This window comes from Charadrius vociferus, unplaced genomic scaffold (assembly GCF_000708025.1).
Source record: "Charadrius vociferus isolate BGI_N301 unplaced genomic scaffold, ASM70802v2 scaffold169, whole genome shotgun sequence".
Lineage (NCBI taxonomy): Eukaryota > Metazoa > Chordata > Aves > Charadriiformes > Charadriidae > Charadrius > Charadrius vociferus.
Genome location: NW_009652966.1, coordinates 484,615 through 509,282, shown reverse-complemented (window position 1 = coordinate 509,282; position 24,668 = coordinate 484,615). Strand labels below are relative to the sequence as shown.

Genomic DNA, 24,668 nt, shown 5'->3' with positions numbered 1-24,668 from the left:
ATCAAAGCTAGAAGGGTCAGTGTCTCAGCACCAAGGCTGCAGGGCGCGCTGTCTCAATTGCTGACAGTCAGTCTCAGGGCGTGCTGGAAGAAAACTGTGCAGGAAATAAAGTCTGAAAGAGTCAGAAGGACAAAGGGCACTTTGAAGGACAAAGTCCACTCCCTCCTAACTCACCTTTCACCCATGCAGCTACATAAATGTAGTGATGTGTCCCAACCTAGTGTACATCACCTCACAGCAACATTTACAAGCTCAGGAACAGCACTCCGCAAATGTGGCTATAGTGGTGCCCGTCCAAACTTGCTTGACGTGCAGACAACATGAAGATAAAGAGTCCAGGGCTGTCTATACCTAGCCCTGTGTTTTGATTAAATGGATTTAGAGAAAAGTAGAAGGTCCTGAGCAACCGGCTCTTGAAAGTGTACGAGAATTTAATCAGAGGGCTCTTCTGATTTACCAGACACTACCACCACACAGCCCGGGCATGGTTTTGGCATCATTTTGCACAGATAAATATCCCCTTACGGTTCCCTGACAAGCAGAGGTCTCTGTAAAACTGACTTCTTGTGCCTTGGTGTACCTCAGTCTCAACAGCCAGCTTCAGAAACATGTAGAAGACCCTCTGCATTCAGTTGAATCCAAATCAGTGAAATCTGTGCATCCGCACAAAGCTTCACAGAGCTCAACAGAGAGCAAAAAAGCCTGCCTTTATAAACACAGGTAACGCATATGTATCCCTCTCAAATCAGGCCACTTACTCTCATTCATGCAGGATGCGTAAAGGATCTTGGCCTTCTGTACAGCTTCACTGTCTCGTCTCTTGCTGATGGGTTTCTCAAGCAATGCTGAAAAAATAAATGAAATTTTTTTTCAATACATCGGAAAATGTAAGAACCGTCTGTTTGCCTGTCTCAGCATTTGCTTTAATCATAGCATTTGTTTCATTAAGGATGAGGTTCCACATGTGTTTTCTTAAGCAGCAACACAGACATAATTGCACTTTTTTTGATCACCAATAGAGAATAATTATTTATTTATTTGTTTATAACAGAACTGGTTTAAAGGCAGTTGACAGATAATGCTTATTACTCATCCTCATAAAAGAGCCACTCTCAGCAAACTGAGGGGACAGGGAATCGTGGGGTGAGGGTGGGAACTAATGCACAGGGCAGAGAGTCAGGAATTCTTTCAAGTGGCTCAGCCTCTGGTGCTGGTATGTTATGAAATTGGGGCCTAATGGAGAAGGTGACAGGATCCCAGGAGCAAGACAGCTGGTGTTCACTTTTACCAGCTCTGCTGCTGCTGAAAGAAAGCAAGAGAACTGCCCTGTTGTCTGTCAAACACACATAACCTCAGACTTGTTAAATGACACGGAAGGCCAAGTGTCCAACTACTATTTGAAAAGCTGCACTATATAGCTCCCTCACGCTATAGGTGTCAACCTCCTTGGTGCCTGAAAGCCAAACTAGCTTTTCTAAGCTGTCATCTCTCTACATTCCTTGCATTCCTCACATTATGTTATGGAAGTGAAATAGCATGAAAAGCACATCTGAATCTCGTCTGCCTCAAGTCATTTTATCCTGGTTGTAAATCAGCCATGATGCAGCTGCAGATACACATACTAAGGCTAAACGCAGAGGGAGCTTAGCTTCAGCAAGATCCATCTGCTCAGGTACAGCATAGCACGAACACTTCCACGGCCAAGAGATGCAGGGCAGTACTAAGGCAGAGCACAGAGACAGGGCTAGAAAACCCTGTCGGACCTCACCTGGTTCTGAAGACCCAAACATGTCCTGCACAGCATTACCTTACTGTTACTGGGACCACTGGAGAGAGTGGCTTTGCTGGAACCATCCCAAGTCCCTCCTGTTGTATGCTCAGCCAAAGCCAAAAAGCTTTGAAATATTCAAGAGTGCCTTCTCTATATTCCTCAGTGCTCTGGCCTTCAAATGAGCAAAGGCACAGTGGAGATCGGCTCTGTGTGGTGCTGTGCCTGAGCTAAGAAGCATGCCCCGCACAAAAAGGGGGAACAAAGCGCAACGCAAGAGTCCCAGTGGCCCATTGCTTGGGACTTCATAACACCAGCCACGGCAAAACCAAACCTCTTCCACATAGAGCTTTATCAGGTGTCAACGCAACATTCTTCCCTGCCAGTACTGGCTGGGGTGATGTGGAGTGCTGAAGAGGTGGTGCTGCTGCCCTCCAAGAGCAGCCATCTCCTGCAAACGGGCTGCTGCTTGCTCTCCAGCCCCTGCCCTTCCCAGCAGCTCGCCAGAATCCTCTCTCCAATGTCACCTCTCCCAGGAGACAGAAGTCCAGCTGGGTGATACCACTAGGTTCTGTAGCTGACAATGGTCTGGGTTTGCGCTGTTCCACTCAGTATTAGGAACTCACAGCTGGAGGTAGGATCTGAAGACACTTATTTTGCAGGATTTCCCTCACACCCTGCCATGCCGAACCACTCAGGTATTCCCCACCTGAGCTCATGTGAACACTCAGGAGACCATACTGCTGACCTCAAAGTGTTTAATAGTCATAGAATACCCAGTGATGAGCAAATGCCACTTGTTCTCTCCCTCCAATTGCTTTTCTCCTTAAAAAAAAAAAAAAACAAAAAACTGAAAAATCCCAGAACAACAAAAAAAAACCCAACTCGTTTGCTTGGATCCTTGAGAGATGTAATGAGATCATTCACTTTTAGTTATAGATAAGATTTTTCCTAAAAATACTGCTGGAGAGGATTCACAATAGCTTTGATTTCAAATCCTCAAATTGTTAATATTTCTTAGCTTGTTAAATACAGTATAATGCCAATCATTGACACATATCTTCAGTGTGCACAGTTCTTAGCAGAATAATCAGATCTATTCATGTTTTAAGAATGGCATTTTAAAAGAAACTATAAATGAAACCTCCACAAAACTAAGGATGAAAAAATACACTCCTATTAAAGCCATTGCAATAACTTCTGTTCCTTGCCAATGAGCTTCACAGCCATGAAATTTTGAAGCTAATAAAATTCAATGGCTAAAGCCTAGCTAAAGCTCAGGAGAGATAGAGAGGATGAGATCCAATAAAATAAAATCAACTCTAGGAATACACCTACATAAAATCCTGATAAAATCAGACCTGGTGTTTTCCCATCAAGCCATCTCATTATGCGACAGAACGAAGCTGTAACAGTCCCTGCACTATTGCAAAGAATGATTGGGGTAGATGCTGCCATTTTGCTCAGAATTCTTCATTTTATGAAGAAAATTTTTGATTCTGATGACGTCAAATCCAGTGATCAAACATGAAAGCCTTAGTAAGATGGTTGAATCCTGTGGACACTGAAATTGGGGATGTGATCCATGAGTGCTCTTTAGGCTATAGAGGTTCCTCAGCCTTAACCTCAAGTTTTCACAAATATTTAGAAGCTCAAACCTGGAGCAGTGGTCACCTCCACTTGATTACTGCAATAGGTAGTATAAAATCTAAATACAAGGTTTAGAAATGCACTTCTTATTTAACTCACAAATACATGTGGATTTTACATGTCCTTGAATATTTAAATTCTTCTTAAAGAAGAAAAGCAAGAAAAGGCGAGAAGCGATGCATACTAATCAAAAACACAGGTAATCCATTAGTCTATCTATGGGTTGCTGTATCCATGGAAAGGAAGTCAATACTGTGATTGAAATCAATGGAGACGCATCAAGCTGTCTTTAAATTAGCAATGTCAGGTACTGTGAGTAGCCTGGCTGTAGTAGCAGGCTGTGACAGCCCCCTCCTGCACTGAGCATCTCTAATTGTGTGGATCAGTGCACGCTGAGCTCTGCAGTGCAGCATTTTGAAGAGCTGCAGCTCAACAGTGTCCACTCTCCAAGGACCTCCGCAAGTTGAACAGACCTACCTCGGGGCTATCCTGCGCTCTCACCAGCACAGAGAGGCACTCTCCGAACAGCCCTCCATCTCTTGATGTGCGACGTGGCATTTCAGGCTCTCATCTACACTGAGGCAAATGCCAGCTGATGACCAACAGAAGAGCAAATACAGCCACTCTGCCAAAATTCAGCTTCTAACTATAGCTGGCTGGGAGGACTATCTTTCCACCTTGAAAAAATTTAATGGCTTCAGATATTTTCTGTTTGGACACCAGAATGAAAGCAAAACTTATGAGGTCTTCCAAGGGACGGGAAGAGAAAGACCACCCCAGATCCGTTAATGTTCAGCCTGGTGAGATACCAACAGACCTGCTGTTGAGTTCCCTACTCTGCCTTTCCAAATGCCTGCTCTCATCCCTCTCGAGGAGATTGTGTGTATTCATACAAATCCACTGAGAAGTTCAGTCTAATAGTTTTTTCTAAAGTCCAGTGGCTGGAATTAAAAACTGTGGCCAAGTTAGGGAGATCAGGGTTACCAGCATCTTGACTAGAGCAGCTCACACAGGGGAAAGAAGAACATTGAGTTTGTTCTTCTTGCAGCTTTTTTTTTTTTTTAACTCGGTTTTCTTGTTGCAAAATGAAAAGCTCCAACTCCCTAAAGTAATCTTCCATTTTAGGACTCCAAACATTAACTGATTGCAACTTGACAGTTTCAATAGACTAAAAAATATATCCTTCACCAGATTCACTGACTGTGAAAGAAATTTTATCCAGCTTCAATCAGCGTCTTTTAGCTTTATCTTTCAATAAGAATTTTTAGGAACAAATGGCTTTGACCAGACTAGGAAACACACAGCATTCCAATGATATTTAAAAAAAAACAACAAAACAAAACAAAAAAACCCCTTGAAATAATAATTCATTTCTTAGCTCTCAGTTAAATGTTACAGTGCTAAAGATGGAATGGCAATCTAGCTGAAGAGACTAAAAAAACCCCACAATCTAAGCTGATTTACAACCCTCTGAAAGAGTACAGGATTATTAGTAACAGTAACCACAACTTAACAACTTATTGCTGCTACTGACTTATAACACTAGACTGCTGCAAATGCAAAGCAGAATATCATAGCCAAAAACCACCAGGACAAGCAGAGTGAACCAGTGTATCTTAAGCCACTGTGAATATAAAGTCTGTGATCATGTTTCCCCAGCCAAATGCAAAGTACAATTTTCAATAGCTGTTTTAGCAAAGCAGCTCTTATTCAGTCACGTCTTTTACTTCCTTTGTTTTCAAATTAATTCCAAAGTCATTCTCTTTGGGATAAAAGGGATCTTGGCCTGTGCTACTGATCTCAGCACCTCGTTGTCCATGTTTCCGTACGCACAGGATGCCCAGATGCAAGATTTATGTTTCCCTTCACATAAAACTTAGTTATGGCAAGTGTCAAAACCTATTGGTAATTCTGCTCCGCAGCGCTGAAATAACATAAATCATCACACCAAGCAACTACCATTTGCACAGTCAGAAACTGGTTAAAGGGGTTCATGACATCCTAAACTTTCTGAGGTTGCAAATTGCTTCATCATTCATTTTCATCTACCAAGGAGCCGAGGGCGGGGAGGTTCTCGTGGCAAATCAAAGTTCTTGTACTTCTGGCAGCCCAGGTCGGGTGGGTTTGCATCACTGCTCTCCCTGGCTCTTGCACAAAACACAAAGACTCAGCATCGCCAACAAAAAACACGCCATAGCTGGGAATGATCCTCAGTTGTCTGAATGGTAGATGCTCAGACAGACTGTTAAGGAAAAAAAAAGTCACAGCTTGGAGGGGCAGGGAGCTGGGGTCAGGAAGGGAAGGAAGGAGGTTTATATTGAGTTGCCGTCAGACGGTGCTTTTCCAGGGCAAGAGGGCTAAAAAAGGCGAACTTCCTGTGGTTCACTACCCTACAGTAAATAGCAATCATCTGCTGTTAAAAGTGAGAGCAATTCACTTTACGAAGTAAGCTGTGCTAGTGTGTGCGTGTGTTTATTTAACTGCATACTATTCTGAAACTGCTAAGGATAGTCTTGTGGCTAAGTGTTACCTTTAATCTTACTTTCCATTTCTAGCCCTTGTTGATTTTCCAGCCTACTGTTTCACACAGCTTCACTTTGGTTTTCAACCACCGTATTTTATTTATGGCACTGAGAAATCCTGTACCTTTCTCTCTTCTGACTTAGAGTGCATGAAAAAGGGATTGTACAGCCAGATTTGCAGGGAAAAGAAACATGCATACTATTAATTCAGGTTAGGAACAGTGATTCAATTTATCTGCAGATTGTATATATTCTGTATGCTATCAGATAGTTTTCTACATACGTAGTTGAGTCACATTCATGAGAGAGACTATGTGGTGCACTAAGCTTATTTCTTATTCTAGAGAGAAAAATGTAAGCTTTCTCTGCACTTTCCAACCTTAGGTATGGAGAATATATTGTGCTAGTAAAGATAGTAGCATTTTTTTCCATTCATTTTTGTCCTTATCCTTTTACAAACATTTGCCATATGTGGAAAATGCAAACTGAAGTGTTTGCACATATCTGATATGACAATGATCTGAAATATATTACAATGCTTTGCATCTTGAAGAAAAACAACTGCACGTGCAAATATCCCAGTGAGAATATGCTCGGACTTTAAACAAACAAAAAAAAAACAAAAAAAAAAACCCCAAAAAAACCAAACAGCTCTACAAGAGCCCCAAGGGGACATCCCGTTTCCTGGAAAGTTGTAACTCCAGAGGAGTGAAAAGCTAGAAGCAGACAAGTAACTCCATATGAACTCCCAGGGCAATGCTAAAGCAAACAGCAGTCTTAGATTGCAAAACCGGAGACGTATCGAAGTGGGGAGATGATCTTATTATTGTACACAGGTTGGTGAGACAGACTGGAATACTACCTGCCCTTCAGCTGCCCATATTTTAAAAATAGTGTTGAGCAGCTGGACAGAGTGCAGAAAAATATCACAAACATTTGGGTTTTTCTTTGGGTGGAGTGGCTTGAGAAATAGAAGCGGGGGGGTGGGGGCGGTGGGGTGGCAGGGGAAGAAGCCATGCAGTGAGGGAGTATGATTTGTCTTACAAGAGAGATGGTGGAAGGGTGATGGGATTACAGTATGAAAGTTCTTCACCAATAGAAAATGCTTGGTGCCGAAGTGGTGTTTAGTCTATTGAAAAAAAAGGCAGAAAGAAATCCCAACAGTTGGAAGGTGAAGACAAATTCAGCAGTGACAGTGATTAACCACTGGAGCCAAGCAAACAGAGGAGATAGTGGCTTCTCTGGCCCTTAATGGCTTCAGGACTTGATGCTATTTTGGAAGATAAGCTTTAGCCCAATGTGAATTATGTTTTATCCCAGTGCAAGCTATTGAGCTGCGTTACATAGGTAATGTTATTGTCTGTGATACAAGAAAGGTCACAGGAGATAATCTAATGGTTACTCCTGGCATTGCATTCTATACATTTAGGATAAGGATCTCCAAGCACTCTTAGACATGTGGGACCAAGGAGATACAGCCATTATCCATTGTTGCAGATAAAGAAAGTGAGCCACAGAGAATTAGTTCCCCCTTATCTAACTCATGTCAGAATCCTACTGATTGGACCAGTGCTCCTTTATGAGCAAAAAGCTTGCTCAACTTGATCCAGCCGCTCAAAGAGCTTGATCCTTTGGAGGTGATGAATGTGCCTCAACCCCCGAAATCTCAGTGACAGTGGGAGTTGCTCAGCATTGCCCAGATGATGCTCAGTACTACAACTGAAAGCAAATTGTAATGCACTGTTTTCAGGAGTGGATCCAGAAAGCAGCCCAAGGGCTTCCCAGGAGCCGATGCCTACTCACTCACTGGGCCAAAGGCAGAAGATGCTCTGTCATCAACTATGTCCACAGTAAGGCCCTATCAAAGCCTCATGCAACAGCATGATCTCCCTTTGGGTAGCAGTAGCTAGCAACCAGATATTTGTTCCATGTTGCACGTTTATGAGCTTCTTCAGTTTCTTAGACCAAAAATGCAGAAACTCTGCTTGTGGAAAGGGATTTTCTTTGCAAATACCTGATGACAGAGAAGGTGGATTTCTCTTTCAGTTCTTGAGCAATAAAGACTCTGTTCTTCACCCTCCCCTCTATGCTGCTATACTGCTATAGGGGTCAGGTTTCTAAACTGATGACAAGAATAATTAAAAAAGGTGCTCACCCATCTCTAGCTATCAGTCACAAGCTGTGTTACCTTCCCAGGTCAGCACTATTATGTGCTACCTCTGTGAAGAAACAAAACCCGAGTTATCTTTTGGAAATTTGCAGGGGACCCTCTGATGCCAGCAGCAGGAGGTTTTACGGATGTCCTGTGAGGAATTTCAGCTTAAAAGCAGAGAAAAACTTATTCACACCTTGGTTTGAATTTGGCATTTAAACCAAACACACAACATTTGTGTGCAGAATATCATTCCCTGAGCCATAAGATAATTATGATTAATCTAGTCCTCATTAAGAACGTCTAACCCTTTAATCCCATATTTTCTTCACACTAAAGAGCTATGGCTAAAGAGTTCCTGAAAAGCAACTGTAACCCTTAAAGTCCAAGTAGACAGCTGCACTTGTGCCACTGAGGGTATCTAAGAACTCCAGCTGTGTCCTGAAGACATTTCCCTTTCTTCAAACTCCCAGTGCACCAGGTTTAAGAAGTCAAGTAGAGTAAGTTTGCAGAGCAATGATTTGGCCAGGATGCCAAAGGGCACGCAAAAAAAACTTCAGAACCACTCTGCTGTTACGGAAATCACAACTAGACAAACGTAGTCTTAATTACAGTAATGCGAGCTTGCATGTTCCAAGAGTGATTATTTCAGAATGGTTTGGGGTCAGCTGACGTTCATTTAGAGTATCTGGTTTCCAATTCCTTTTTTGCAGAGCCCGAACCTAAGTGAAGGAGAGCTGGCAGTGCTAGTGTTTTATGGATGAAGGCCTATGAGGGGCACAATGTTCTAACCTCAAAATTAAAGCACTGGCCACAGGATCTAAAATTATACACAAGACTGTTGTGATCGCTTGACCAATGGTAACTTCCCTGTCTTGCTGCATGAAGATAGGAGTTTCTAGACTGCAACACAAACAGTCCAGGTTACAAGATCGTCAAAGAAGAAATCCTGATATATATATTTTTGTTTTCATCAGTTTGGAAGCCTGACCCCTACAGCTGGAGAGGCGTATAGAGGGGAGTGTGAAGAATATGTATATATACATATACACACACACATATATATGTTCTAAAAGAAAGTGACAGGATTAACAGACATATTTCAAAGCTTTACATATTTCTTTGGAACAAGAGAAGTATAGTAAAGCCAAGATTATTCTTATTCTCTCAGAGCACTCTCCTGAAAAAGACATGGACAACTCCTGCTGTAGGACACAACATTTAATGTTTCACTACAACTTTATCCCTCTTAGCTGGTTTATTAGCACAGGTCAAACCGCCACACTAATACCCCTGTCCAGCTTCCATTTCAGAGCTGCTTTGCATCTAGAAGCCTGGGGAGAAGAGCAGAACAAGTTGTTGCCTGCCTGGAAAACACCACAGAGACAAACATCAGTGGAGGGCGCAGAAGCCTACTTACAGCTCCCTTCTGACACCAGTGTAACCCAACTTCAAATACATAATTTCAAGGTTTGAATTAATTCCTTTATGCCTTTAAAACACAAGTTCTTCTGAGAATTTATCCTGCTACGCAACTTTAGCGTACAGTACAACCCATTTCCTCTATTAACAATTGATAGCAATATTTGGTTGTTGAGGCTTCCCCAAAATATGAACTAACCTAAATTTATTTATTTTTGTAAACTACCAGTTCTGCTAATTGTTCTGCAGTGCTTTTTGCTAGTTCAGGTGTCTGGTGCACAGTCTGACATGTGCAGTGTCTGGAGTCCTCTTTACAAGAAGTAAGCTGCAAATAATCTGTTTTTAAATAAAAGTTTGTTTCCAGGATTCCAAAAATAAGAAAATACACTGTTTAAAGATGTGATTTGCACCCTTTCACAACTAAATAGACAAACAATGAAAAAATTTCTCACCACTGTAGTTAAATAATTTCTAACAGTACCAGCACTTTACTGACATTAAGGCTCCTCTTCCTCTTTTTTTACTTGGTAGCTGTAAACATTGCTTAGTTTCAGAGGACTGGAAGAGGCTAATGCACTATGAAAACTATTTAAATGCATTTTATAAACACCTATTTTGAATTTCTAATGCATTATGGTGCAGATTTCTCTACTGTTTGCTAAATATATATATATATATATATATATAAAACCAAACTAGCATCAAAGGCTTGCAAAAATCTTTCTCTGTATGCTCAAAACTATCTCTGCCTAAATAAAGCTTTTCCCTTTGAGTCTAAAATAAAATAAAATAGCAAGTCAATACACTTTTCTGGTGCTTATAATGCAGCTTTTAAGTTTTAGCAAAGCATGTATTATTTCCACTTTCATGTATTTTTTGTGCCTTCCTTCATCAGCCTCTACTACTTTTTTACCTTTTTTCTCTCAGTTCCCCATTGTAAATAATCAGGTCACCAGAATCATCTTACTGGAGTACATAAGGACCCAAAATAATCACTCCAAGCAACTTTCATAAAGGCAAACTCCTTGTTCTCACAGGAATATGAAATAATGCAGAGTACCAGACACAACTGAGATTGTCCTACCACCTGCCATATTGTATATTCCCACCTCTTTGGAAGGAGGAAGCATCCAGGATGCCAATGAATGGGGCTATTTGCCCCTCCTGGAAGGCCTTGTGTTGGCTTACGCAGCCTCAGATATGCCTTAAATATAACAGTTTCCATATTTTCAATTAACAATTTTTAATTTTTTTTTTTTTAATAGAAACTACCAGTGTATTTTGCAGCTCCAGGAGCTCATTCCTCAGAACTGTCGTTTTGGAGCTGATGCCTTAATCTAGGCCTGCCTTGTTTTGATAAACTGTCTCCCCCACCCCTTGTTTTATTGGTTTTTTGTTGTTTTTTTTTGTTTGGGTTTTTTTTTAATGCATTTAATGATGATCAACACACCATTAATCACTTCAGGCATGCATGTCTTGTATTTGATACAATTAATGTCCATCAGCGTATTTCTTGATGGCAGCGTCCATCTCACCATGGTTAGACTAGTGACTCTTTAAAATAACCAGCCCATCATTATTAATTCCTCTGACATTCTGATAGAACATTTAATCATTATGAATTAATTTTGCATTAATGAGGATGTAATTAATATGCATACCCACAGGAATTAATGAAGATTTAGTAATTAATCAATTCATATAGGTTCTAATTCCCAAGGAATATAAATCAAGTAAATCAAACAAATATTCCCAAACACCAATTTCATTAAAGGATGCTGTATTTACACTAGTAAACCCAACTAATATACTGACATTTTAGGGTTCCCCTTGAGAAGAAATTCCTCAATCCTTTTCCTGAATATCCATTTCAGCAGTATGGAAGTTCTCATGGAAATGGCATTCAAACAGCTGTGCTTACATAAATGCTTCCTAATACTGCTCAGTGCCCTAATATACAGCACATTTCCTAAATGACAATGCTGTTTGTTTCTAGTTTCAGCATTTTGTAAATTCTCTGAGTTTATATATGAAAAGATAAGCACATCATGCGAGTTCTTCCAAAAGTCAACAAGCATAATTGTACACAAACTGTAACAAAACCAAAAATTGTCTTACGGGGATGTGAGAGCCTCTATTCATAAATATGATTTCAGTAACAGATCTCAGTCTTTTGAGCAATATTTCCCCCTCCCCTAGCCTGCCCCTCTAGCCTCCCAGTATTTTGCTAGAAGAGATAACACATGCCGTTACAATATTAGGCACAAGAGTTTAAACTTCATTTAAACCAGAAGATTGCAAGATCACCAGTTGTTACAATATTGGTGGAGCTCTGTACTAAATAGCAGCATTAAGCTTTACTTCGTTATATTAATACTTTCAACACAATTTTTTTTTGTTGGTCAGAAAATGGGAAATCAGATGTCATGGTTTGCTATGTCTTCCAAGGCATGAATCCTTTTTTCTGCAAAATTAACAGTCCAAATTACAGTTACATAGCAATCTTGAAATTGAGTATCTGCAGATATGAACGTACCATTCTGCAGGCAACCGCCAAAACAGAGGTTCACTGTAAATCCAGGGGGAATATTGTGCTGTGGAACAGAAGTGTGCTGTAAGCCTCACTCGCGTTCCAGCGCAGAGCTCACAGGAGGATGCCGCTCTGGTCTCCCGATCAGGGAGATGATGTGGCAATCCTGTGGCTCAGTTACTGTGCTGTCTTAAAACCTCATTTAGGAACCAAAATTATCTCCTTTTTGTACTCACGGTTTCCCAAAATCACTCACTGCAAATACTACTTTCATTTCAAGCAGCCACAAAGCCTGGAAAAAGTCCTGGCTTTTCCACCTTTGACTCAGGTACTTCATTTTACCGAAAAGCTGTTAACTTGTTGCCCAGAGACGTTTATCTGACGGTGCCACTTATGTTTTTTCTTCCATTTGGATGAATAAGCCATTATAGGAAAGATCTGAACCACTGAAAAAAAAAAAGTCTACACCATTGAAAAGAAATCCATTAGTAGTAAAAAAGACCAATCAAAAGAGCTTTAAGCCCTGTTGCTGTTTGCTGCTATCTTATCATCCAGGAGGAGCTATCCAACAAGAAGATATTGGAGGCAAAAACATAAATACCCTCTCAGCTTGTTTTTGTTTTTTTAATTACTGCTGGCATTCTCCCTCTTACTTGGGACAGCTCTTAACCAGCTACCTCTGAAGAAAGAAATCACAAAAGACAGGTCAGCTAATAAAGAAACCTAGGGATGAGTGTCAGCAGCTACATTACAGATTTCATGGGCCACATCCAAGCCATCCCAGTGGTCCCAGCCAAGCACTAGTTGCAGGGTGGGAGAAGAGAAACCATCACTAAAGAGCCTTGTGGCACAGCGTCCTCAGTGCAGGACAGCAGCCACCCAAAACCAACAGCAGCCACTCAACATCAACTTCTGGGATTTGTCTAAAAGGAGTATCCTATGGTCAAATAGTATAAATTTCCATACCGAGATACTTTTACCTTACTGGTTTTACTTTAAAAATAATATCTTTTCTAAAGAAAACCATTGCAGATTATCTCAGTAAGAACTACCTACACTGCCAAGTTATTTTGTGTACTGTCTGTCTCATGTTCTTTAAAAACCCACACACCATATCCTCTTAAGAGTCCTCCATTTCTTTCTCTTTGCCGCATTGGAAATTCCTCACTTTAAATTGACTGGCATTCAGAAAATAGCCACTCTAGAAATCTTAGCGCAGCAAATTAGTCTGAAGTAGGTGTATTACTGGGCCAGGATCAGTATGAAGACTTAATCTGTAAACTGGTTTCCACAGACATAAATTAAATTTAAAAGGCCTGGGAGACACGTTCACAAATGACTCACGTAATTTAAATCAGCTCCTTTGCAGTGCTGAGATTTAGGAATGTTTGCGTAGTTTTGTTGTTCCTTTTTTTTTTTTTTTAATTTATTGCTTCCTGCATGGTCACTTGAAAAAACAAAACAAAACAACCACCCGCTGTATATCATTGTTCTGCAGGCTTCAGAGAAAGGAAAAGAAACTGCTTGGTTCACGATCAACATTCACCACAGGTAACAGGCACTGATTTACTTGCCTTAGACTTCCAGTTCTGAATTATTCACAAAAAGCCACTTGCATTTCAATGGTAAGACAATAGCGCTCCTAAACTCTTAATTAAGGTCACCAATCAAAATGGAATAATTCAGCAGAAACACAAATAGCTTTGCAGGAAATTTTATGGTAAGTGAAAAACATTTATTAACTCCCAGAGACATTGCAATCTTGACCTGACATAAGGCTGAAATAGTTGCAGTTTGAGATAGCTTTTGTTCATACAACAAGTGCCACAGTCAAACCATTTTTTCCATTTTGAAGGACTCCAAGAGCTTCCTCAGAGGCCCTTTGGCACTAAAAGTGGTTGTTATTAACCAACAAGATGCACTTTTTAACATGCCTGCAGAGTATCTGCAGATAAAACGCTGGCTTCAAGTCAGGGACAGTCTGGTCCAGCCAGGAATGGTTAACTGGAAGTAGGAGTACCTCGGTTTTCTGCAGGAACCAAGAAAGGAACCAAGAAATTTTACACAAAATATTTGACGTCCATTACCTGGATCTGGGGCATAACCAAAACCACACGTCTCTGCTTTTGACATATCTTTGGCTATTTACAGTTGTCTTCCATACGTTCCTCCACAACGCATGGAATCCTGCTGTTGCCGACGTCCAAGGAAAGACCTACCACTGCTTTCACCAGGCTAGGATTTTACCCATTTTGTATAGCCAGGAGATCAAAGTGAGTTACACATGTGGTTTGAGGATTCCTCTGAGACCAAAAAAAGAAATCCAAGTGACCCTCAAACAAAGGATGGAAAAGAAATTAAAGGGGAAATGATATAATTTTAGTTGTAATCCATCCTAAGACAGCTAGAGAAAGCCATGGGAGCACTATATATATATTTTCCTGTCCCATTACAAACCCAAGTCTAATAAAAAATAATATTTTTAAATATCATATTAAGATTTGCAAATCTAGAAGAACCCTGAAATGAATGTTTCTTGTCCCATTCCTTCAATGGCCCAGAGATATGCAGGCAAAAAATCTACCACCCAGTAGTTCTCAGCTGTTTTCCATTGACCCATTGCCATTCCTCTCTTTGGAATTTCCCATTAAGGCACCAAAAACCTGCACCAATATAGAAAATGTTCTACCCTTTCTTGAAGCTGACCCCTGCAAAGTCCTATGCTCTTGTGTGTCTGCAACCTCAAAAAAAAAAAAAAAGGAAAAGGAAAAAGAAAAGAAGAAAAGCTTTGCCGTCAAACCTGGTAATACTTAATGCAGGGTTCAGTACGTTATACAGCCACACCTACCAGTTTTTGGTAAGGTAAAACTAATTCTTACATTTGCTACCCATTATCAACTGGAAGATCTTCTTCCGTAGCAACTGCCCCTGAATCAAAAATGAAGCTTCCAGAAGACTGAAGATACCCTTTTGTAACCAAGGCCTTACACGGGTCTTTGCACACATACCCAAACTCCCTTTCTGCCTAGGGCTCGGGAACTTTCAGGGACCAGAAAACACATTAGATGTTCAAATAATTTATTTTAAGTAACACCGTTTTTTAACATATTGCCTGAATAAATACTTCCGTCTATATCGTACCATCAAAGAATATAAAATATGAAAAATGTGGCTTTCTGGCCAAACCATGTTATCACTTTAAGATTAATAGTTTTCTTTAATACGATAAATATTTCAGAACACAGAACTTGCGTAATAATCAGCTCCTTAAAGACTGGGGCTTTTTTAATCTACTCGGTGTCACACAGGGACATTTACAAAGAAGTACAAAGTTCCACTAAGAGTTCTTTAGGAAGGAGAGATTAAATTGGCTTCCAAGGTCTGGTCAGCCATATATATGTTTCTCTGTGCAGGAGTTCTTCATCTTGCTAAAACTTTTGATAGCAAGGTTATGGTCAGCCACAAATGAATAACTCAGTGTCAATCTTATTTGTGGAAGTAACTCAAGTTAAAATGCAAATATACATAGAGGCTGAAGTTAGGCCTTGTTATTTCAGCTACCAACACTCACATCCAACTTTTTTTTTTCTTTCCCTTTTCCTTTTGTAATTACCAGGAGTATATTTTAGAAAGTTTAGTAAGTAAAAAGTTAAGGAGGAGATGACAAATGTTATATTAAATCAACTCCTCTACACCACCCAGTGTTTCACATCTTTGTCCCTGTACCGAGCCAAGGAGCAGTTGAGGCCTCCTATTAAAGTAGTTATCAGGCACTTCATTACACTCTTTTTTTGATACGGAGTTTCCATTAAGCAAATACTTCTCCCTTAGATGTTTCTTTCTTTGTCTTGTATTTTCCTAGCTATGGATCAGCAACTTCTAAAGGGACTGCAGTAAGAAAACCATATAAAAATGTGGCTTAGCATGATGTCCTTGATTAGGCTCTGTAAAAAGAGGAAATTAAGGCTGAGAGTCACAGCTTGCTACTCTATATTCAATTAGGACTGGCTTCTTTGTGGCTGTGGTTCATGCAGGATGTGCAGTTATCTAATACAGCCCGATTCTGGCAGCAGAACAATTAGAATGCAAAGCATAACTTAAAACAGGCTCTGGCAATATTTTTTTCCTTTGGTTGTGACATCTTCAGCAGACTTAAAACAGCAGTCATCAGATCGTATCCTATGCTGAAATTCCAAACTCATATCCTGAAACCGAATGCAGCTTTTAAAATACTTAACGATGCGAAAATTGAATATGATATGACTGAAGAAAGCAAGCAGAGAAGGGCTTTGATGCCTACACACGCACATATGTACGAAATCTAAGAGAAAAATAAATGCTATATTTGAGCACAACATCCTAAAACTGACCTCTGTTCTGTGGTGAGCTCAAAGCAGGCTCTTCTGTCAACTAATAGGTCAATAACATGCTGAAGGTATGCAATGCTCAAGCACACCACCAACAATAATAAATCTTGCACATCTCCCTTCTTTTGCATGACTCGCTTTTAGTGAAGATTGTAAGAATCTGGCAGGGGTTTCCTACCTAACAATATAATCATCACCCTTTCTCCCCAGTTGGTCTGCACAGCTTCCTGATGAGGTGTCCTTGCTGCAGAGTATAGCGCTAAGTCAAGTCACACGCAGATTAAAATACCTCTCTTCCTACACGTTTCCACCCCGGGGCTATTTTTTCCTCCAGACACACATTCTTAAGCAGTCTTCTGTTTCACTGATAATAGCTCAGGTACTGCAATGGCAGCTTGACCACGATGTGAAGGAAGAACATTACCCAACCAACCACCGTCTACGGAAGTCTGTAAATTGCCTCCTGCCAAGAGCTAGGTAAGGACGCTGGAAAATATCACTCTGGTTTTGTCTTATTATATTCTTGTCCTGCTATTGGCCAGTCTTAGAGACAGAATGCTGTCCTAAGATGTGGGACATTCTTAAATGTGTGTGCTGGGCTCCTGCACTCTGGTCTACCTGTGCATTGCAAGGGGGAAAGAGCTCACATCCTGCCCCAGATACAAGGAGTACCCTTTTGTCTCTCCATCCTTAACTTGTAGAGTTGCCAGCAGTTGTATTCGTCCCTCCAAATTCTGTTTCTGTTAAAATTCATTATCTCTCAATGTTACTTTAAATAAAAAAAACGACAAAAATATACTTAAAGGAGACCACCAAGTTGGTCTGTTGGATATTATCCAATAATTCATAAGAAGTGTGGAGTCTTTATTCATTTCAAAACCAGCCAGTTAACAAGCTGCAGTGACAAGCCAAACAAACACTTTCAGAAATGACATACTTACCCTTTAGTTTGAGGTCCACATTGTGTCGCAGCCAAGGATAAACACCATAGTTTGACATGTCTTCAGGAATAGGGTGATTATATATCCAGCCATCACATGCAAATCGATAGAAGTTCTCACACGGATCTACAGACTGATTTATCTTGCTTAAGATGGCAGCAGCTGTAAAAAATGACACCACATAGATTCGGTGGAACACTTTTTCCTAAACAGAGAAATACACGAGGCCACAGTCCGGAAACAACGATTAACGTTTACCAATCTCTGCAATGTGATGCTGACCTCACTTGCAAGCTCAGCCTTGTTTTTCTAGGACTGATGTGTGCTGTGATCTCTGCCATCTTTTAAAGAGCGGCAAGAATACCACACAGCTTCTCTAGCATCTAACTGCGCCCACATGAGAAGCAAATAAAAAGACAAAACCTCTGCAATGAATGTTCTTGAGTGCCGTACAGCAATGACAACTGAACCTAGCACTACAGGAACGTGAACTGCTGGAGCCAGACACCTTAAGACAGGCTATCCATTGTTGCCATGATGGAATTAATTGCCTGAGGAATTTAGTAGCAATACATATCAAGCAGATTGTAATTAGCATTCCAGAAATTATGCACTGTTTATATTTAGCTGAATAGCTGCACAAGAAAACAAATCAAGTCCTCATCTACCATTCATTGGAAAAGATAATTCGGCTCCCTTTTGCGACTGCATCTCTGCCAGTTGCTATTGCTGGTGAAACTGGTGAGAGAGATCAGTCTGACGAGCCAGACTTAACTTCTGAGTACCGAATCAAATGCATTATAGTGATTGTGGCATAACTCTACGTGAGTCGAGTAACATGGAATATGTGGATACTGGGCATTTTTTGGCTAAATGACCATGTGTTTTGAGGCTTATCCAAATAACTGATTAAAAATCCTAGCAGGAAATCTGATAACTTTTACAGAATTCATGGTACTATTTCTAGCATCCAGTAACTCTTCTTCATCCACTTAGAATATTGTAGGAAGAGTTACTCCAGTAACTCTTCTTCATCCACTTAGAGTAACTCTTCCTACGATATTCTATGTCTCAGCTGTAAATCTTTCTCTCACATTAGAAACTCTCAAACTGACTAAATTTAAGACGTTTTGGTCCTTGGCAATTTTCTGTCACTCCTGAAAAGCTGTTCAGCAAGGCAAGGCTCAGGTCTCGAGACACTATGTAGTTACTACACAGCCCACTCGGAGCTAAAACAGTCAGGTCATGTAGGTGTCCAAGTCTGCCTCGGTGCAAAATACCACCTTCTGCTGAGCTTACCAAAAGGACCCTTATAATTTGGTATACACAAGAGAAGAAGAAAGAAGTCTGAATCTGAATTGGCTTAAGAGACTTTTTTTTTGTTTCAAAGCTCAAGATGAAACCCATACACTTGGGGCGGGGGGTGGCGGAACGACGGGACACGGACACAGGTTGGGTGTGGTGGGAGTAGTGTTTTGATTAGTCATCCCACCTTCAATATTTGCAGTCATTCAAGAATCAGCTCTGGATGGTTCTGCCCAGGGGAGCCAAGAGCACTATCAGTGCAGCGCAGAGCAGAAGTAGAATGACAAGAAACATCCCGGTAATGTTGAGATCTGCAATTTATTTTCAATTTATGGAGCCCTACAGAATTTGTCAGGATTTCAAACACATGCCAAACACCTCATGCTATCAGCTTAATATGGTTCAGAATGAATATAAATACTCTTATATGTACACAATGTCCACTTTGTTTCCAATAAAACAGCTCTGTGGGCAGATTTCTAGATGTGGTAAATATTGTTTGACCTGTCCTCTCGTTACATTCAATGATAAAACTCTCAGTGATTTAGTGTGAGGAAAACGAGCAAAACTGTCAAAACTGCCCCATGCAAAATGGCTGTCTCAGGTCCTACGAAGCCCGGTCTCTTTAGCTTGCATTTAATACTAATGGACGTCCCAGCTCTGTGAGGGCTGCCACATGTAACTCTGCATGGAGAAAAGCACCTGCCAATATGGAATTAGGTGCAGAATTTGAATCATAGTCACCACATTACAGTTGCGCAAGTCTCTGCAAGATCTGGCCCTAAAGCATCTTTGTGCTTAACAATTCACTTGCTAGTTTTCTGACTACTGGGAAGGAAACAACAAAATAGACCTGAAGGTCAAGTTGCCCAAAGTTTGGTTTCCTATTACAAAAATAAATAAACCCTATAAGAAACTTAAAATTAGTCTGGGTAGAATAGAGGCAAAAGAACTTAAAACGTGATTTTTAATTATAGAAAATAAACAGATCTGCAGCGACCTCAACAGTGACTTTTAAAAAAGTTTGGGTTTTTTTTTTCTCCTTCATTATTAATGAAGTTTCCTGAGTAAAATGTATCATGGGAAAAATGTAAACAGTATAAATATCTCATTAATATATTGTAATCATGATATTGTAGAGACGATAAAATTGTTGCTTACCAGCTTCAATGCATTCTGAAGTCAAACAGTACTGTTGCTTCGGATGAAACTTTATAAGACCTTGGCTAACTGCAAAATGGAAAACCATAATGAGATCATTTGTAATGAATTTTGACCACTGCAGCCAAACGTTGTGTACTTGATCATTCGAACCCCAGTGCAAGCTCTGGCCCTAATGCATCTCTGACTACACTGATTTAAAACAGAATGCATATTGAGTAAATACCGCAGTTCGTAACAAGTAATTTCCCCCCCTTCTGCCTGCTTTCTCCTTCCTCTGCCTTTTCTCGTAGGCAGCATGGAGCACGGGCTGTCTCTCACTGTACGTTTGCACAGTGCCTGGAGGACCAATGCTTCAGCCTTACTCACGGATGGATGGCGAGTGCCACCACACTACGAAAAATTAACCATTGTTGCTATCATCCTCCAGAGATGCACCTTTCGCAGCTGGTGACACAACATGGAGCTGGATCTCACCACCTTCTGCAGGGTTTCCACCACTCCTCCCGAGCTGCGGGGCTCGCGCTGCCCTGCTGCACCCTCTCCTGCAGCAGCACTGCGCTGCCCGGCCCCACCGGCACGACCCAGCGCCCATGGGACATGTTCAGGGTCCCCTTAATTCCAGCCTGGAATAAATGAGACAGCAATGGGCACAGGGATGGCTGCGGTGTGTAAGGCGCAGCTCAGTTTCTGTCTGAACTGGCTCCCGAAAGTATTGTAATTAGATTTGCATCCAAAAACCTTGCTGACAAGAACTATGAAATCGTCAGTTAATTTTCCTCATCTGTTAAAAATGTGTATTACAGCTGCCACTGAAAATTAAGCACAGGAATTGCTAATTTCAGACACTGCAGTCAGGCAGCATATATGCAGATAATTGATGCTCGGGATAAGTATGGGAAAGTCCAGAGAGGCAGATGAAATAAGACTCAGTAGATGTGCTCAGTAGGCATAAAGAAATGTCTTGTTATATCCATTATCTTAATAACTCAGTGCATGGCAAAAAGAAAAAAGCAAAAAAAAACCAAACAAGAGAACTCCATAATTTAATATATTAAGGTAGCACTGCTTTACCTGTGTTGATAATTATAAATCAATTTCTCCTGTAGTTATATATGCTCAAAAGAGACAGGAAAATCTGAAATGGTATTTCAGCACAGAAAAATTTTACTATAAAAAACCTAAAGCTAGTATTGAATATAAAGCTATTTCATCTGTTCCAGCCTCATAGCTTTAATGACAATTAATGGCAGAAATGGCTGGATTTCAGTCAAATTTTCTTAGAAACCAAGAATGTAAAACTTTCTGGACAGATTTACCAAAGCTTGCACTGAGTGAGTGAAACACAACACCTCAACCACCTTTGAAAATTAGCAAAGAAATACAGAAGATTTTGAGGCATATGAAGATTCTGATTGGAATACTGACAAACAGTGGAAAATAGAGAAGTGGAGGTCTCCAGAATATGATTTAGAGCCACACAAATACAAATAATGGGTAATGTGCCTATTTATTAAGTGTTGCACTCCTTCCAACTCACCTTTTCCCCACTTTAAAGCTAGCTTTTTAGAACCCATTAGATCTTGGAAGTTTGCTAGGGTTTTTTTCTCTTAACAAAGCAAAGAGCGGAGGGAAAATCCCATACACCATTTAAATCTTTTGCACTTGATGGAAAATGAGGGAGAATGAAAAAGTGTAAGTAAAGAGTTCGAAGTGGCTCTCATGGTTTTGATACTTGTAAATGGAAGCAAAATACCATTTCAACTGTTTTTGTTCCATTTACAACTTCATCATTAGAGTAAATGAAAAAAAAAAATCTATAGTAATGTTTCCTTTTAATTAACAGCTAATTTTGATTGAAAAACTGCCTGGTTTTGTTCTCTTGCCTTTTTGCTGTTGTTAAGAGAACTAACCATTACATTATTACCTACAGTCGTGGTCATATTGCTTAGTGTCCCAGCTTCTTCCTTTTTAAGCCTGTTTCCAGATTCTTAAGCAAATATACACCATAATTAAGTTCCCCCAAAAAATGTGAAAGGGAAAAAGGTATAAAAATACGCAGATGCAAATACCATGGATGTTCCTACAATCTGAGAAGTCCAAAGGGCTACTAAGTCAGAAGGAGAGGCTACCCAACTGAGGTTCAAAGCTGCCTGACTTTTTGCCCGAGAGAACAGGAGAGTGATCTGCTTCCTTTTGCTCTGGCCCCAGCTCCCAAGGAGGAGGTGGCTCCTCTCCTGCCACAGCCCACACCACTGTCTGTAGAGCCACCGGCAGGACCCTGCGTGATGCCAAGTGACTCCCCTGGTAGCTCCCTGCTGAAGTCACGGTATGGCTACAGCCAATATGAGCAACTAAGAGTAAATAAAAATATGTGATTCTCCCAGATTCCTCTTAGAATTGTAGGAACTCTGAGAAAAAGAAATAAGGGAAGCAAGAGAAGGCTACATTTCACTCCTCAGGCTGGAAAATTGAAAGGGAATTGTTTCAGGTCTACCAGAAACAGCATGTTTTGCAGATTAAATAAAAACTGAAGAAAAAAGTTCATCTTGAGGTGCCTGAAATGTTTTGCATGAGACCGGAAATAATGGTCTCCTTTTCTACAATTTAACAAAACTAAAAATGCATTAAACTCAAACTTACAAACAAAACACAGTGTCACAATGAAACTTGGAAACATTGCATTGACAAAATGTTAAACCAAAACAATTTAACTATTTTCCCCTTATTCTTTTGGTTGAAAACCTCAGACAATTTCCAAACAAATCCTAAAAACATTTTGGTTGACCCAAGGCCAACATTTTTATTTTCTTAGCAGTTATGCCAATGAAAATTTTGACACTGAATCCCTGGCTATGGGATAGACCTCAGCACACTTGGAAAACTATCTCTAAGAATTAATATATTTGCTTGAATTTTCATGTCTAGTCTATGGATAAAGTGCTTCTACCTCTGACCAGCAAGGGCGGTAAAAGTCTATTGCTTTTTACAAGCAATGAACAATCTAATGCTAAAAAAGAAAGAAGGTCTCACCATTACGTCCTGATGTTTGATATTGTACTAAGTGAAAAATGTTATTATTCATCTAGAAACAGTATTTTGCAATAAAAAGTTGCTCACGTTTATAAAGAGTTTTGTTGAATTGAGTGGGATTACTCACATACACAAAAGTTACTTGTCTGCAAATGTCTGTAGAATTTGCTCTAGCAGCTGCTCTAGAGCAGAAAAAACACTAACCGATTGCGAGCCTGGTGCTTTAAATATTCCATAGAAAACCTGGCATTATTTTCTCTATCGTGATTATAAATGAAGCAGACCTTTCAAACAAGATCACAAGATCATAATTGAATGGAGGGAAGGGCTAAGCTCCCTCCATTACAGGGAAATCTGTGTTGGTCTAAAGAAATGAAAAGTTGGGATGAATTATTCCAAAAGAGAATCTGTCTCTGCAAGTTCGTAAGATACAACACCGCTTTCTCTTCTCTGCCAGGTGGTTTTGGGTACATTTATACTTCTTCACATCATTTTATAGGTGTAGGCATATGCCACCATGTGATATTCCAACAAAACCAATCTACAGATGATTCCAAACCCCAGAGAGGAAAAACTAATTCCTTCTCTATGGTGTCCAGTTACAGCTTATAAATCTGATCAAAACATTTTAATTTCATCCCGGATGCACTCTTTATGATTTTTGCAAAGACGACTTTGCAATTCATCATAGAAGAACAGAAACATCTAAAAAATGTGCAAGCATATGCATTATTGAAGCCTTCTACAGGAATTTTAGTCAAGCCCTAAATGAAAACCAAATGAAGGAAAACCCAAAAGATTCCATAAAATGTGTGCACTACAGATTCATATTCAGGAAACAGAGAATATTAGCCCACATCGGTCACAATCTGTGAGTTCGCAATCAGTATTATCGATGTGCGTAATCTCACCCATTTCGCCCTGTTCTGCGAAAGAACCCGATTCTGGCTAGAGCACATTCAACTGAGTATCCAAATTTAAATACACTATTCAAAAAGTTGAGCTTGCATTGCATCTTCCAGCTCTAATGTTCCCACAACAAATCCCTTTCCCGACATATTTCCATTTCAGGATAAATATAAAACGGAGGGAAAAGAAGAAGAGATCGATATTCTCCCCAAAATATGTCGTGGAGCACACACGCCCGCCCTGAGGGGACAGGCTGGGGAGGGTTACGTTCAGGTTTGCCTTTTCACTTACCCAAGAAAAGCGCAGTGCCAAGCACAACGGTGCCACTCACAAAGACGCCAAGGGCGATCCGTGTGGCTTTGCTGGCTGCTCTCCTGGCCTCGGGCACCGTCTCCCCTTCCATCGGGATGGCTTAGGATGTGCTCGCTCTCGCAGAAGTCTGTTTTTTTCCTCCGCTGCTGTGGTATCAGTATTTCAACTGTTCACAAACTGCACCCATGAGCTCTCCCTCCTCCTCCTCCTCCTCCTCTCTCCTATTTACAACTCCAGGTTTCTGTCGTGAACCATTTCCTAGGCACTTCCTGCTCTCCCCCCTCTCAAAGGAAAATCACCCGTAAAATAGTAGCTGTCTCCTACGTTTTCCTCTGACCAGGAGGAGGAGGAAAGGCGAGCGGTGACCACTGTATGTACAGCTCTTGCTGCCCGTGGAGCCTTTATGAGCCAATCCCTCGGCAGTCCCCCTTATCAGGGGTTCCGAACACGAGGATTTCACAACGTTGCTGAACAGATGTTTCAGCTATTCAAACATATAGCTGTAAACCCTTTACAATCAAAGCAGGATTGCTGACAACTTTTACGAACACGAGACTGATGGAAGGTTCTCTTTTTTCCCCTTGTGCTTATTTTAA

General features: G+C 40.5%; 1 protein-coding gene across 1 annotated transcript in view; it reads right to left on the bottom strand.

Annotated features, from left to right (window-relative positions):
* The window catches only part of PHEX (phosphate regulating endopeptidase homolog, X-linked), a 107,854-nt gene extending 83,691 nt beyond the window's left edge, over window positions 1–24,163 (bottom strand). Inside the window, exons 1-4 of the mRNA XM_009893105.1 lie at window positions 24,052–24,163; window positions 19,819–19,887; window positions 17,353–17,514; window positions 759–845 (exon numbers count right to left, since the gene is read on the bottom strand). Of these exons, the coding sequence (XP_009891407.1) occupies window positions 759–845; window positions 17,353–17,514; window positions 19,819–19,887; window positions 24,052–24,163 (430 nt within the window). The remainder of the gene's footprint in view (window positions 1–758; window positions 846–17,352; window positions 17,515–19,818; window positions 19,888–24,051) is intronic.
* Window positions 24,164–24,668: the final 505 nt, after the last annotated feature.